General features: G+C 37.9%; 1 protein-coding gene across 4 annotated transcripts in view; it reads left to right on the top strand.

Annotated features, from left to right (window-relative positions):
- Positions 1 to 14,518, top strand: part of nrp1b (neuropilin 1b) — a 142,386-nt gene extending 127,868 nt beyond the window's left edge. The window contains exons 11-18 of one of the 4 annotated variants that reach the window (XM_053486182.1): positions 639 to 800; positions 897 to 923; positions 2,855 to 2,917; positions 3,166 to 3,312; positions 3,431 to 3,882; positions 5,096 to 5,192; positions 8,192 to 8,236; positions 13,587 to 14,518. In XM_053486182.1, the coding sequence (XP_053342157.1) occupies positions 639 to 800; positions 897 to 923; positions 2,855 to 2,917; positions 3,166 to 3,312; positions 3,431 to 3,882; positions 5,096 to 5,192; positions 8,192 to 8,236; positions 13,587 to 13,867 (1,274 nt within the window). In that variant the 3' untranslated portion in view covers positions 13,868 to 14,518. Of the gene's footprint in view, positions 1 to 638; positions 801 to 896; positions 924 to 2,854; positions 2,918 to 3,165; positions 3,313 to 3,430; positions 3,883 to 5,095; positions 5,193 to 8,191; positions 8,237 to 13,583 lie in introns of all 4 variants that reach the window. The other 3 variants (XM_053486181.1, XM_053486184.1, XM_053486183.1) reach the window with 3 other exon arrangements.
- Positions 14,519 to 15,245: the final 727 nt, after the last annotated feature.

Below are 15,245 nucleotides of genomic sequence, written 5' to 3'. Positions count from 1 at the left end.
AGTTGCCACTGTTGGACCCTTGAGCAAGGCCCTTAACCCTCAACTGCTCAGATGTGTAATAAGATAAAAATGTAAGTCGCTCTGGATAAGAGCGTCTGCTAAATGCGTAAATGTAAATGTAGAGTCAAGTAAGTAGAGAGGCTTTAGGTTCCTAAGGAAGCACAGTCTTTTCTTTAGGTTTGTTCAGGCTGACCGTGTCAGCTCCTTTATTAAATGAACATTAAGGAACTTGATTCTGATCAACACACCATTGCTTAGACAAATATGTGGAGTTATACAGTATATGTAAACCATTTTCTTAGTTTGTGAAGCCTAGAATATTCTATTTTGCCGTGATTGAATTTAGGACCACATGACAAAATAGATAAAGACTTTGTAAAGAAAGAAAGAAGAAAAAAAGAATCCCAAATGCAAATGTTAGTCAGTGTCAATTTACTTAATAATCTGGTATAACTTATATTTAATAATCTGTTATAAATTTAGAGGATGATGAGTTTCCTTTTGTGTTTTGTAATCTTAGAAGTTCCTGGAATTTAGTGCATCTAGCTTAGAGGTTTATAGTATATATCGTATATATGTCATTTAAAAACTTTGAGAAAACACATTTGACTTATAGATAAAATGATTTTTCATTCCAGTCCCCACTCCTCCTCCTCCTACCACTACAATAGTAGATGTAACTACTAACATCCCAGTAACCAGTCCAGCAATCACTGGTATCACCACAAGAGAAGACTGTGATGACGAATCTGCATCTTGTCACAGTGGAACAGGCACATCTGAAGACTATGAGCCTATAGGTACCATACTCAGAAAATCCAACCTTATACTCACATGTATATTAAAATGTTCATTTGTTTTCTAAGTTTGCGTTGTGTGCTTGTTTTTAACTACAGGTACAGTGGCAGAGCCTTTGGAATCTGGTGAGAAGGCTGCACAAATACTAAATAAATATTTACCCTGTAGCTTAGAAGTTGTAATATCACAAGCGATAATCCACCTCAGTCTAGCTAAGAGTTAGTGTAAATATTTATCCTGTTCACACCAGACAGTTCACTCAATCTAGATTTTGTTTGTTTGTTTGCTTGCTTGCCTGTTTGTTCATTTTGTTTTCCCAGTTAGTGGCTGCTCCTGTCCACTCTAGTGGACAAGGTGATGAAAGTTGAATTTCTTTTGTTTATATATCTGCCTTAAAGATGCTCCCACAAAAAAAAAAAAAATTTAAGAGAAAGGGTGTTCCATATCTGAAGCCTATTCTATTCTAAAATATTCCATGACAGTTCAGAAAGCTTACTCTTCAATTTTTTTTTTGTTCACCTGACCTTCACACCCCATATATGGGTATTCCCCCAAATGGTTGGTATAAAGTCAGAAACACATCATTGTATAGGATGCTTCCTTATCGTGAAGCATTGCAGTTTTCTTTTTCTCGAACTAGCCAAACATGTTCCAGCATGAAAATGCACCTGTGCCTCAAAAAGAGGTACACAAAGACAAAGCTTGCCAAGGTTGTAGTGAAACAACCCAGTGGCCTGTTTGTGGACTATGACCAAACAGACTGTGGATTTGGCCAAGTGTCAAGTCACTTACTTTGGGAGGGTTGGGGGTAAAGTGGATGGTGGATGCAACTTACATAACTTTTAAGTATTCACCTCACCTAAATACAGTAAATGAATTATCATGTACATATTCCTGTCAACACCAGGATCATATTTAGGATCTGTCTAGATAAGTGATTAGTAAAATATTAGCATATTAAATATTAACTTTACTAATTAGTGCTGGGAAGTTAATACCCTTTTAGTTTACCAGGCCTAGTAGTAGTTATCAGGGGTGGACTTTACCTTTAGGCAGTTGTAGAAGAAGAAGAAGAAGTAATATTAAACTGCATTGAATCCCTTTTTGACATTGTACAGTGAAGTATAACGCAATGCAGTATGAAATTCCCCTTCATCAATGCCACATATAATTTTAATAAAAACTAAGGAAATGTATATTATACATTTTGAAATACTGTTACTTCTTTTTGTAAGTCGCTCTGGATAAGAGCGTCTGCCAAATGCCTAAATGTAAATGTCTGCCAAATGCCTAAATGTTTCATATTATAATTTGCTCAGGTTGTGGCAAAAGTTTTCACTAACATTGTTATACTGTAATTGTAAATGCTATATTTTTCCTGGGGAGTACTTAATGGACCATCTTTGAGTTTTAACTATAAATACAAGTTGATAATTACAGGATAAACATTTATAATTTTTGTAGTATTACTTTTCTTAAACCTAAGATAAGATCTTCCTTTTTTTTAGTATCTTATGTATCAAACAAAAAAACAGTAAGCCTCATTATAATGCTGCACTGTTATATTTGTATAATTGTTACAGCTACCTCATTCATAACTGATATAGCATAGCCAAATTAGCTACATATTACATATGTTAAAATATCCCCAACCCATCTCTAATGAACAGTACATCAAGGCACATCATTTTCAACTGCAATTTTTCAATCTCTATGTTAATACTACAATATATACAATTTTATTATTGACCCAGTTGTCCAGCGGCCCACAGAGAAAACCCCGTTACTCCCAATAGCCAGTCTGTGACCTGTGCAGAACCTTAATATTAACACCACTAAGCAACACAGACTGGTCCAAAAGTTTGAGAATGGCACAAATATTAATTTTAACAAAGTCTGACGCTGCTTCAGGGTTTTTAGATATTTTCGTGAGATTAAAAATTGTATATTGAAGAGTAATTGCAAGCATTTTATAAGTATCAGTGGCTTTTTTTGACAATTACATTACGTTTATGCAAAGAGTCAATATTTGCATTGTTGATCCTTCTTTTTCGAGACCTCTATCATTCACCCTGGCATGCTGTCAACTGCTTTAACTTCCCATTAAAAACCTCAAGAGGTGGGTGGACAGATAAAACCCCACAAATTCTGATTAACTCTAAACATTGATTATATTATATTGTATTGTATATGTTGATTCATTGTTAAAAGCACTATATAAATAAAATTTTATTGACTAGAATTATAAATTCTCATAAAAGATTTTTTAGAACTTTGTGAACTTCAGGAAATTAAAAAAAACTGATCCTTTGAAAAATTACAGTTAAAAACCTACCTCCGCTTTTTGTGTTTTTGTGCTACATCTAGCATATCTTTGGTTTGACTGCGACTTTGGCTGGTCAGATCAACCCTCCTTCTGTGGGTGGAGTCCAGAAAGCATCGGAAATGTTGATTGGCTTTTGCAAAACCATGACAAACCCTCCAAACATCAACTCCCCAATGTGGATTACACAGGTGAGATTTTGCGGCTACTTGTGTAGGTCTTTAGCAAAATCTGACTAAAATGTTAAATTCTAATAATAGATATAATAGATAAATTGCATAATAGATTATTATGTTTGGATGTCATTAGGAAAACCAGGAAACTTCATCTACACAGCACTGACCAGAGAGTCAGAGAACCCATCAGAGCAAGAGCTAAAGCAGGACACTGAGATGAAAAAGAATAGATGGATGGAAAATGAAAAAACTGCAGAGGTTGAACGACAAACTGAGATGAGGAATAAAGTTACATTGGCCCGATTGGTCAGTTTGCCTGTTACATTTCTCGATGAAGATCTGTGTGTGTCATTCTGGTACCGGTTCACTGGAAAACACACAGGTGCCCTACACATTTGGCAACAGAAAGAGGAAGGAGAGGAGGGAGTAGGAGAAAGACAGAGGCTGCAGGGAGAAATAAATTACAGACTGAGGAAAGAAAAGATGATGGAACAGGAGGTACTTCTTTGGAGGATGGAATGGAAAGAGACAAAAGGCTGGAAAGAAGGAAGAGTTTTGATGCCTCATGCTGATAAACCATACAAGGTAACTGTCACCGTGTTCATTTTATTATTAGTGGTGCTTGTACAGCGAACCACTACTATTATTATCTTACAGGCTTATTATTAGTGGTGCTTGCGAAGCATGGGGCCCCCTGTCTCATGGCAAATGCAGCACAATAATCTGTCGACAGGTGGGTGTCTTGCTGCATCTTAAATAAACAGAACTGATTAATTCAAATCGGCAACAGCTCGAGCTGTGACTGAGGCGGCAAAAAACAAGAGGCAGCGTGGAGCTGCAACAGGAGTGATTTAAATTTTTTGCGGAGGAGCTATATAGTGGGCAAAATTTGGTGCGTTGTAACAATTATCTCACAGGCTTATTATTTTTCTTTATTTTCTTCTTTTTCCGTACACAATTTTGGTGCGTGACTAGTCCCATACCGGTTGTTGTAGACCCATGAATGAGGTGAAAAATCTTACAACTTATTCGGGATAGGGGGCCTATAACTTTTTTAAGGGGTGGGCATTGAGAGCAACTTCGATGAAGCAGAGTAGGAATTTTGTAGAAAAGTAAATTTAACACATTTGAAGAGGTTTGCAAACTGTCAGGACATACTCCGCAGTTGAGTATAAGTCTTACGCCCAGGCCGCAAGAGGTGCACAAATTAGCCCCGTTGACTTATAATGGGGATTTTGGTCATAAAAGAGGTGTTAAATCGTGTGGCTTATTCGGGATTGGGGTGCTAAGACTTGGGGTGGGCGGTAAACTGCCCCAGCAGGGGTCAGTCAACATATAATGGTAACTTTCATATGAACTTTGAAACTAAGGATCCCATTGTCGTAGAGGGTTCATTTAACTCGGGCAACCAATCAGTTTTTTATGTTTATCATGATGTTCATAAGCCATGCCCCCTAGCAAGATCATTAGCATGCTGTTAACATGATACTAACATAATTATCATGTTGCTAGCATGACGCTAGAATAATGCTAGTGTGATAAGCATGTTCCTAGCATCATGATTAGCACGCCGCTTGCATTTTGTTAAATATATTAATAGCAATTTGTTAAAAACATCATTAGCATGTTGTTAGCATAATGCCAACATGATTAGCATGTTCCTAGCATAATGCTAATATGATTAACATGTCGCTAACATAAGTGTGATTAGACTCCAATGTTTTGCCACGGCAGGCACCACTCTTTATTATCATCATTATTATTATTATAGTAATTAATATATTTTTATTTGTTTCAGGTGATTATTGAGGGTGTTGTTGGCAGTATATTATCTGGACATATCTCTGTGGATAATGTGAGAATTATCCCTGAAATTAGTGCTGCCGAATGTAAAGGTAAGCCCCATCTTGGCTGGTTAGACTTGAGCTTTTTTCACACAACCTGTTCAAGGCAGGAATATTGCGCCATTATTGGACCTCAGCATTCTGTATGAAAGGAGAGGAGACAGAAATGGGGGCTGTTGTTGTTGCACCTTAAAGCCAGAAGGTATTGACAGGGACGAGATGATATCTGTGAGAAATGTGGGGGGCCCCCATAGCAGAATGGGGTCTAATGTCTTGATGTGTGCAGCAGGCCATTAGAAGGTTTAAAAGCAGTAAACAGTAAGCAGCTAAATCTCAGATATCTTATAAAGAGTAGAATAGACATACCTACCACTTTTAAAGCTGTAGTGCATCAAAAAAGGAAATAAGATCAACTTTGACTTACCAAAAGTACCATTGGGTACCAATCTTTCTTTTTTTTTGTTGATAACATAAAAATGTTTAAGAGTTTCAATATTATTGCAAGCAATCATAACGCGAAAGGGAGAAACCGTTAAACTAATTTCTTGTTTATGTGAAAAAAGAAAATGGAAAAAGGACGGACAGGAGATCTCCTCCATCTCCTGGGCACACACACCAGTGTGACATTCAACAGGTCATTCAGCAGGTCAGCAGGTCATGCTCAAAACTGTCACCATGGCTTCTCTTACCTCCCAGATTCAGCAAATGCAAACTCCACTACAGCGGCTTTAGCTACAGCCATGCCCACAAGTCATATTCCTGCCACAGTTAGTGCCACCTATCTATGATGGGGATCCCGAAACCTGCCACTCATTCTTGTTTCAAAGCTCGTTAATAGTCAAACTGCAAGCATCATCCTTCCCCACAGAGCTATCTTAAGTGGCTTATATTATAACTCTTCTTTCCGGAATGGCGAGGAATGTGAAACAGCCCTATGGTATGCACAGGTTCTTTGCTGCACTGCTTATAGGTCCCTTATGGATAAAATGAGAAAGAGTCTACTCATTCCGCATCTTGGCTGTCTCATGTGGCTGGGACAACCGGGCGCTCTTCAATGCTTTTCTTCATGGACTCTCCAACCCAGTAAAAGATGTGATATTGGCACACAAGCTACTGTCCAGCTTCCAAAACCCTATTAACTTCCTCACGTCGATGCTTGTAAGCGTCTCAGGCAGCGCAAGTTTTCCCGGAAAATCAGACCACAGCCATTTGAAGCTCCTCCGGCTTCCTCGAAAACCCTGCCGAACTTATGCAGCTGGGTTGTACTCGTATTTCATTAGAAAAATGTTAACAATGATGGGACAGAGAATAAGGCTTTTACTGTGGTCTGTCTGGTCACTTCATATCGACCTGTCTGCTAAAAAGGTAAGGCCCCCAGTAATTTTGGGAGTACAGGGGAGCCAAATTGTTCCGAGACCACCAATCTTTTTTAATTTCTTTAACACATGGGTGTGCGCGCATGTAAAGCAAAAGAAAGCCTGTCATTATGTGTGTGCGTTATGTGTGTGTGCGCGCGTAATTTCTCTCTTCACTTCTTCTCTCTCTGCCTCTCTCTCTCGCCTTTAGTGTGTGTGTTTGTGTGTGCGAAGCACCCCCTCTCTGCTTCACACACACAAACACACACACACACTCTGCTCTACACAGAAACACTGCTCTGTCGCGATTCTTTTCAAAAGTAAAGTGCAGGTTCATTTGTTTTGTTCTACTTTACAGCAGTGATTCCGTTGGTATGCGCTCACACGATGTTCCTTGATAAATTTTTTCCCACAGTCTTTCCGTTTATGTGTATGTGTGTTTTTGTGAAATTCAAACAAGAGAGGAGAAAGGTTTACTGTGTAAAATGAAAAGGGGGAGACAGAAGGGGCTGAAAGAAAGAGTCTCCTCTTACTCTAGCCTCACATACACACACACACAGCGCTTGCGTGCACAAATGGAAACACTTATCCGTCTGGATTTATTTTTACTTATTTTAAAAGGTAAAGTGCAGGTTTTGTAACTTTTTCTTAAAGAGGCTCCTCTGTCCTCCACTCGTTACCTGTATTAATGGCATCTCTTTAAACTGTAACACTCCAAACTCCAATATGGCCAAGACCAAAGAGCTATCAAATGACACTAGGCTGGGAAGACTGGATGTCATATGGTCAGATGAATCCAAAATAAAACTCTACCAAAACAGGCGTGTTTTGGAGAAGAAAGAATGCTGAGTTGCATCCAAAGAACACCACACCTACTGTGAAGCATAGGGGTGGAAACATCATGCTTTGGGGCTATTTTTCAGCAAAGGGACCAGGACGACTGATCCGTGTAAAGGAAAGAACGAATGGGGCCATCTTAAGATTTTGAGTGAAAACCTCCTTCCATCAGCAAGGGCATTGAGGATAAAATATGTCTAGGTCTTTTAGCATGACAATGATCTCAAACACACCGCCCAGGCAACGAAGGACCTGCATTTCAAGGTCCTGGAGTGGCCTAGCCAGTCTCCAGATCTCAACCCCATAGAAAATCTTTGGAGGGAAAGTCTGTGTTGCCCAGCGACAGCCCCAAAAACATCACTGCTCCAGAGGAGATCTGCAAGGAGGAATGGGCCAAAATACAAGCAACAGGGTGTGAAAACCTTGTGCAGACTTAGAGATAATGTTTGACCTCTATCATTGCTAACTATTGGTATATAACAAATTAATATACTTATTTTCCAGCATAATTTGCTAATAAGTTCTTTAAAAATATTACAATGTGATTTTCTGGAATTTTTTTTTCTTATTTTGTCTCATAGTTGAGGAATACCTATGATGAAAATTACAGGCCCCTTTCATCTTTTTAGGTGGGAGAACTTGCACAATTGGTGGCTAACTTAATATTTTTTTGCCCCGCTGTACAAATTTGGATATTTATAAAAAAATATATATTTTTGAAGCATTCATCCACATAAACCTATGAGTAACACTGTTCCCATATTCATCATACTGTATATTACTATATTTAATGGTCCTGTATATATTTTAATGCATATTTGAATGAGATGCTGATGTAGGTTTATATGAATGTTTCAGATCCAGACTTTGATATGACTATAGCTACAGCTGAACCAGAGCCTGGTATGTTACTCCGTGCATTATTTATTGTGTGTGTGTGTGTGTGTGTGTGTGTGTGTGTGTGTGTGTGTGGCTGTGTGTGGGTGGGTGTGTGTGGGTGTGTGTTTAAAACTAAGGTATATGTGAAGAAACAATTAGAGAGAGTTCATGTATAGTCTCATGTCGGTAACCACCTCTTCTGTGCAGTGCCAGTTTCAATGTTTTTACAGTTTTTAAAGTATTTACCGCGTTTTTAAAAATGAGCTCAGGTGCATCCTGTTTACATTGATCAATCTTGAGATGTTTCTGCAGTCCATCTATGGTAAATTCAGTTGATTGGACATGATTTGGAAAGGCACACACCTGTCTACGTAGCATGAAGTCAAAGGAATTGTCTGTAGACCTCGAAGACAGGATTGTCTCGAGGCAATCTGGGGAAGGTTACAGAAAAAATTCTGCTGCTTTGAAGGTCCCAATGAGCACAGTGGCCTCCATCATCCGTAAGTGGGAGAAGTTCGAAACCACCAGGACTCTTCCTAGAGCTGGCCGGCCATCTAAATTGAGCGATCGGGGGAGAAGGGCCTTAGTCAGGGAGGTAACCAAGAACCTGATGGTCACTCTGTCAGAGCTCCAGAGTTCCTCTTTGGAGAGAGGAGAACCTTCCAGAAGGACAACCATCTCTGCAGCAATCCACCAATCAGGCCTATACTGTATGGTAGTGTGGCTAGCGAGTCTCATCAGACCTGAGAATTTTGTTTCTCATGGTCTGAGAGTCCTTCAGGTGCCTTTTGGCAAACTCCAGCGGCGGGCTGCCATGTTCCTTATACTAAGGAGTGGCTTCCGTCTGGCTCTACCATATACTGTAGGCCTGATTGGTGGATTGCTGCAGAGATGGTTGTCCTTCTGAAAGGTCACTGTGCTCATTGGGACCTTCAAAGCAACAGAAATTTTTATGTAACTTTCCCCAGATTTGTGCCTTGAGACAATCCTGTCTCAGAGGTCTACAGACAATTCCTTTGACTTCATGCTTGGTTTGTGCTCTGACATGAACTGTCAACTGTGGGACCTTATATAGACAGGTGTGTGCCTTTCCAAATCATGTCTAATCAACTGAATTTACCACAACAACAGTTGTGGTAAATTCACAACCACTGCAACAGTTAAGGAAGCAAGACGCTGCCGGTCAGCATGTGCTGATTGAAATGGCAGCGTCTGAAAATGTGACGCTTGAACAGCAGACGCGGCAGCATGGCATTAAAGTTGTCCTTGCGGAACACTGCTCTGTAGAGGAGTGTGTTTTAGCCATTGCACAGGTTGTTGGCCATAGAAGTGTTTTGTCAGCATCGAGAATGAACAGTGCAATTGTGTTGTTCTTAGACGATGTAAATAAAGTTAATGATATGGTTGCGAGTGGAATCGTCATAAATGATGCTTATCCTGTAGTAATGCCTTTGATGCAACCAGCAAAAAATATCATTTTGTCAAATGTTCCACAATTGCTAATTAAAAGAGAACTGGCGAGGCATGGGAAAGTTGTTTCACAGATTAAAAAGATCGCTTTAGGTTGTAAATCTACGCAACTTAAACATGTTGTCACCTTCCGAAGACAAGTGTACATGATTCTAAATAATGAACGGGAGCTAAATGTTCTGTTAAAATTTAGAATTGATGACTTTGATTATGTTGTCTATGTAACATCACAATCGATGAAGTGCTTCAGGTGCGGCCTTGTAGGACATCTTGCTCGTGCGTGTCCAGAGTATGTTGAGCATGATACAATTCAGAATAACTCTGATAAAGTAGGTCAAAATGAGGCGAGTGACAATCAACAAGAGAAAGAGAAAGATACATCTGAAAATAAAGGAAGTGATGAGGATAGAATAACTGAGCAAGGAGATAATCATGAAGAAACTGTGAATAATGGGGAGAAAGTGGGACAGGAGGAAACTGAGGTGAACAAAGCTGGTGTTACTAGTGTTGTGGAAGTAGAAGTGTCCAGGGAGATTAATATGACAGCTGATGATAGTCTTTTTAAAACACTGACACTGAAAAAAAAAATACTGGGAAGAGAAGGGGGGGGGGGGATGGGGGGGGAGTAAGGAAAGAACAGTGTCAGGAAAAGCAGATAAAGGAGAAGATGGACCATCTGAGAATAGTAGTTCTGATGATCCATTAACAGAGAGTGAGAGTGAATCTTTGAGTTCGGTTGATTCAGCCTCCCTAAGAAAATCTGAAAGGAATGCTTATACTCTTGAAAAGATTAAAAGGTTTTTGCAAAATACAAAAGGATTGAGGGGAGTTGAAGTAGAAGATTTTTTTCCTGATCGGGATTTGTTTATAGAATCAGCAAGAATAGCAATGAAAGAAAAAGGGATGGGGGGTCTTACAGAACAAGAAGTGAGTAGGTAGAAGAAAATTGTACAAAGGATCAGTTCAACCATGTTAAGTGATATAAAAAAGCAATGCCATAATGTCTCTTTTTTATTTTTTCTTGTGTTTTTGTTCTGCTCAGTCTCCTCTCTTATTTATTTATTAATGAGCAGTTTAAGACTGGGCAGTTTGAATATTAATGGTGCAAGGGATTATAAAAAAAGAGCAATGTTGTTTGAGTTTATAAGGCAAAAAAAATATTGATATTATGTTTGTTCAGGAGACTTACACTGATGTGCAAAATGAAAGTGTATGGAAAAATGTGTTTTTCGAAAAATTATGAAAGAATATGATTTGTATGATATTTGGTAAGTTTTGTATAGAACTCAGAAGCAGTATACCTGGTCACAAGTGAGAGAATATCATGTAACAATGGCTAGACTTGACAGGTGGTATTGTTTTAAACATCATTTTATTATTATTAAGGGATGTACAATTTCACCTGTGGGTTTTCAGATCATGGTTTGGTCAGTTGTAATATTTTTGTTAATAATGTTAAGCCAAGAAGTGCTTACTGGCATCCTAATACTGGTTTATTGCAAAACATCTTTTTTGTGAGGTGTTAAAATTCTTTTGGCAAAATTGTAAGAATAAGAAGTCATCTTTTGCTTCATTGCAGCAGTGGTGGGATAATGGAAAAATACAGATACAGCAATTGTGTCGTATATACACTCTCAATGTTACTAGAGACATTTCCAGATCTCTAGAAGATCTAAAGAGAGAAATATTAGAAATACAAAATTCTCTGGAGCCTGTTAGAGATCAAGAACGGACTAAGGTTCAAAAAGAAAGCTTTAGATGAATTGTTGGAGATTAGGGCACAGGGTGCTCTGGTACGATCAAGGTTTCAAAGTATAGTACAGATGGATGGTCCAACAAAGTTTTTCTTTGGACTTGAAAAAAAGAATGGCCTAAATAGAATTAAACATTCATTGATATTGGAATCTGGTTCAGAAATTACAGAGCCTAAGGAAATTAGGAAAAGAGCGGTGGAGTTTTATTCAGAGCTGTATAGGAGTGAACACGAGGAGGTGGAAGAAATAGCCTGTTACTTTTATGAGGGTCTACCTAAAGTTCCGGAAGGAGGAATAAATGCTGAACTGGAAAAACCTTTTATGAAAGGCCCTGAAGACAATGGAGTGTGGGAAAGCTCCGGGGACTGATGGTATCCTTGTAGAGTTTTATAAGTCATTCTGGGCTGTTTTAGGGGATGATCTGCTAGATGTGCTCAATGACAGTTTGACCAGAGAGTTACTGCCTATGAGCTGCAGGAAAGCAGTAATCACCCTGTTGCCAAAAAAGGTGACCTCAGAGATATAAAGAACTGGCAACCTGTGTCACTCCTGTGCTCTGATTGGAACATTTTATCCAAAGCTTTGGCAACCAGGTTAAAGGAGGCAATTGGTTGGGTCATCCATGCGGACCAGACATACTGTGTACCTAAAAGATCTATTTTTGATAATATATACTTAATTAGAGATATTTTAGATATATTGGAGTCTCATCTCTTTGGACCAAGAAAAAGCCTTTGATCGGGTTGAGCATAATCACCTTTGGCAGACACTAAGAGTGTTTGGTTTTAGCCCGAGTTTTATTAAAATGATCGGCGTGTTGTATAGTAACATTCAGAGTGTACTTAAAATCAATGGTGGCCTGAGTGCTCCCTTTAAGATCACAAGGGGCATAAGGCAGGGATGTGCCTTGTCAGGCATGTTGTATGCCTTAGCGATTGAACCATTGTTAGTGAGGTTAAGAGCAAAAATTTATGGTTGGAGTATACCACAATGGAATGGCTTATGCTGATGATGTTATTGTTATTGTGAATAATCAAGAAGAAGTTGATAATCTTAGACTATTAATTGATGACTTTGGAAAGCTATCTTCAGCTAAGATTAATTAGACTAAAAGTGAAGCGATTATTTGTGGGAAGTGGGAAGCTAAACACCTTCCTAATCTGCCTGCTGGTCTTGAATGGAAGAAAAATGGCTTCAAATATTTAGGTGTATACCTTGGAGAAGATTCAGTCTTGCAAAAAAGCTGGGAAGGTGTTTAAGAAAAAACAAAAGGAAGACTGGATAAATGGAAATAGCTGTGGCTGAAAAATGTCATTTAGAGGACATGTTATAGTCATCAATAATTTGGTGGCTTCAACTCTCTGGCATCGCTTGGCATGCATATTGACCCACCAAGTGGTCTGCGAGACTACAAGCTCTCATCGTTGACTTTTTTTGGACCAAGTTTCACTGGGTACCGCATAGTGTGCTTTATCTCCCTAGGGAGGAAGGAGAACATGGACTAGTACACCTGGCCAGCAGAGGAGCTGCATTTTGTTTGCTGTTCATTCAAAGACTTTTAAATGGACCAGAAAATCTTGTATGGAGAGGTGTTGCTAATCTTATTTTGAGTCAAGCTGGAGGCCTAGGAGTGGATTCTGCTCTGTTTTTAATGGACGCAAACAGGATTCAGCTGAATGGACTAACACCTTTTTATAAAGGTGTTTTTAAAATATGGAGTTTATTCAAAAAAAGAAGAGGTGACTTTAGTTTGTCATTACACTGGTTATTAGAAGACCCAATTGTGTTTGGAGGTAGACTTGATGTATTAAGTGAGATTGCATTTGGTTTTGAAAGTGTAATGTTTTTAGCAAAAAAAGTTAAATTGTGTCATATAATAGCTGCTGGGGGTTTTAAACTAAATAACTTTAGTTTTTTAAGTTTTAGTTGATTTTAAGTTTTATAAGATGATGAAAGATCTTATTTTCAACTCAGTGGTGCTATAATGATGCAATTTGCTTTGTTGTAGATAAAATAAAAAAAAAATCTTGTTTGTTACAATGATTATTGAGTCTGTGGCCATTAGTGTGTCTAGAATTGTGCTTAGAGTATAATTTGTTAAATAAAATGTTTGGTTAAAATAAAAAAAAATTCTCTCTCTCTCTCAGCAGAAAGTAATACTGAGGGGAGTTCTAAGGACTATGTGTGGAGGATCGAGCAGCGTGGTGGCTCCATGCTGAAGACTATGAATCCCATATTAATTACAATCATTGTGATGAGTGCTGTGGGTGTGCTTCTGGGAGCTGTGTGTGTTGCAGTGCTATACTGTGTCCGTTCTTACAATCCTGACCGAACCACTTCTGCCCTCGAGAACTATAAATTTGAGCTAGTTGATGGCCTTAAGCTCACGAAGAAGAAAACAAGGGCACAGAAATCATGCACAGAGGCATAAGGGCCAATGCTATGCTAATTCTAAACAACCATTTAATAAAAGCTGGAGACTGACGGCCAGAGGGCGGTCTAGATATTTAAATATTTTTCTATATCGTTTTAAACTTAAAAAGTGCCTTTGTACTGTAGATGATGGTTTTTTTGTTTGTTTGTTTTTTTACATCTGGACTCACTGCAGACCTAATTTTCCAACTGCCATTGCACTTTTTGTGCCATTTCAAACATCCCTGTTCCCAATGAGTACAGTCAATTGAGTTTCTTATTGTCCTTCCATGTAACCAAATCTTATTTGTTCGTTTCCTATTTCAACACTTTTAAATACCAGGGAGCGGTGTTTCAACACTTGGATACCTTCTTGCACACATGATGAGATCTTTACCACAAAGTCTTTATGATGACCTTATGATGTAACACAATGTCATTGATTGAAAAAGGAGCAATTCAGACTTTCATTGAGGAAAATTAGTTGCCAGGTGGTAGTGCTTCTTGTGCCCTACTTGAATGGATTTAGATGCATATGTTAGTTTATTGTAGTGGTAGTTTTACTGCATTTCTTTACACACAGAAAAAAAGCACCACGTACATAATAAACATTTGATTATTAAGAAATTACTTATGTATGTCATGTTTATAAAACAAAGTTTGTAAATCATGTGTTCAGTAACTGTATCATACTGGGGCTTTATGATGTATATGAATGTAAACTAAGATTCTCCTGATTGTGTTAGTAATTAATGCTTCTTATATTCAATATCAACTCTACCCTAGTAAAAAAAAAAAAAGTATACTAAGTATATTAAATCCTAGCATGCCAAAGCATACTTAAATGTACTTGCAGCCAGACTAATGACTAGTATACTTGAAGTTTGCTATTTTGGAACGACTAATTTTGTACTAAGTGTATTTAAGTTGTAATTAAATTGTACAAAAGTACAATTTGAAGTGTATTAACTATACTTTTGTGTGCTAAAGTGAAACAACTTTAAGTATACTTAGTATACTTAAAGTATATGCCTGTGTGTGTACTAACGTACATACCTGACAATAATTAATACAATTTAAGTATATATTTAATATATTATAAGTACATTACAGCTATTTTTACTGTGTTACAAATACATGATTAATATACTGAGTATATATTTTTATTACAGCAGTGGCTGTTATACTTCTGGTCAATTACAAATACTAAAAAAGTACACTTTGTGGTTAATACAAATATACTTTATTGTATCATACAGTACATAAAACCTTCTATATCACAGTATTGCAAATGTATTACCAGTACACTAAAGGTGTTTAGGATAATTTACAAATACCGAATGTATTTTCTACACTATAACATGTTTTTGAAACACATTACATTAGTACAGTAATTA

The sequence above is a fragment of the Clarias gariepinus genome, chromosome 25 (assembly GCF_024256425.1).
Source record: "Clarias gariepinus isolate MV-2021 ecotype Netherlands chromosome 25, CGAR_prim_01v2, whole genome shotgun sequence".
Classification (NCBI taxonomy): Eukaryota; Metazoa; Chordata; class Actinopteri; order Siluriformes; family Clariidae; genus Clarias; species Clarias gariepinus.
This window is presented reverse-complemented; position numbering and strand designations above follow the sequence as displayed.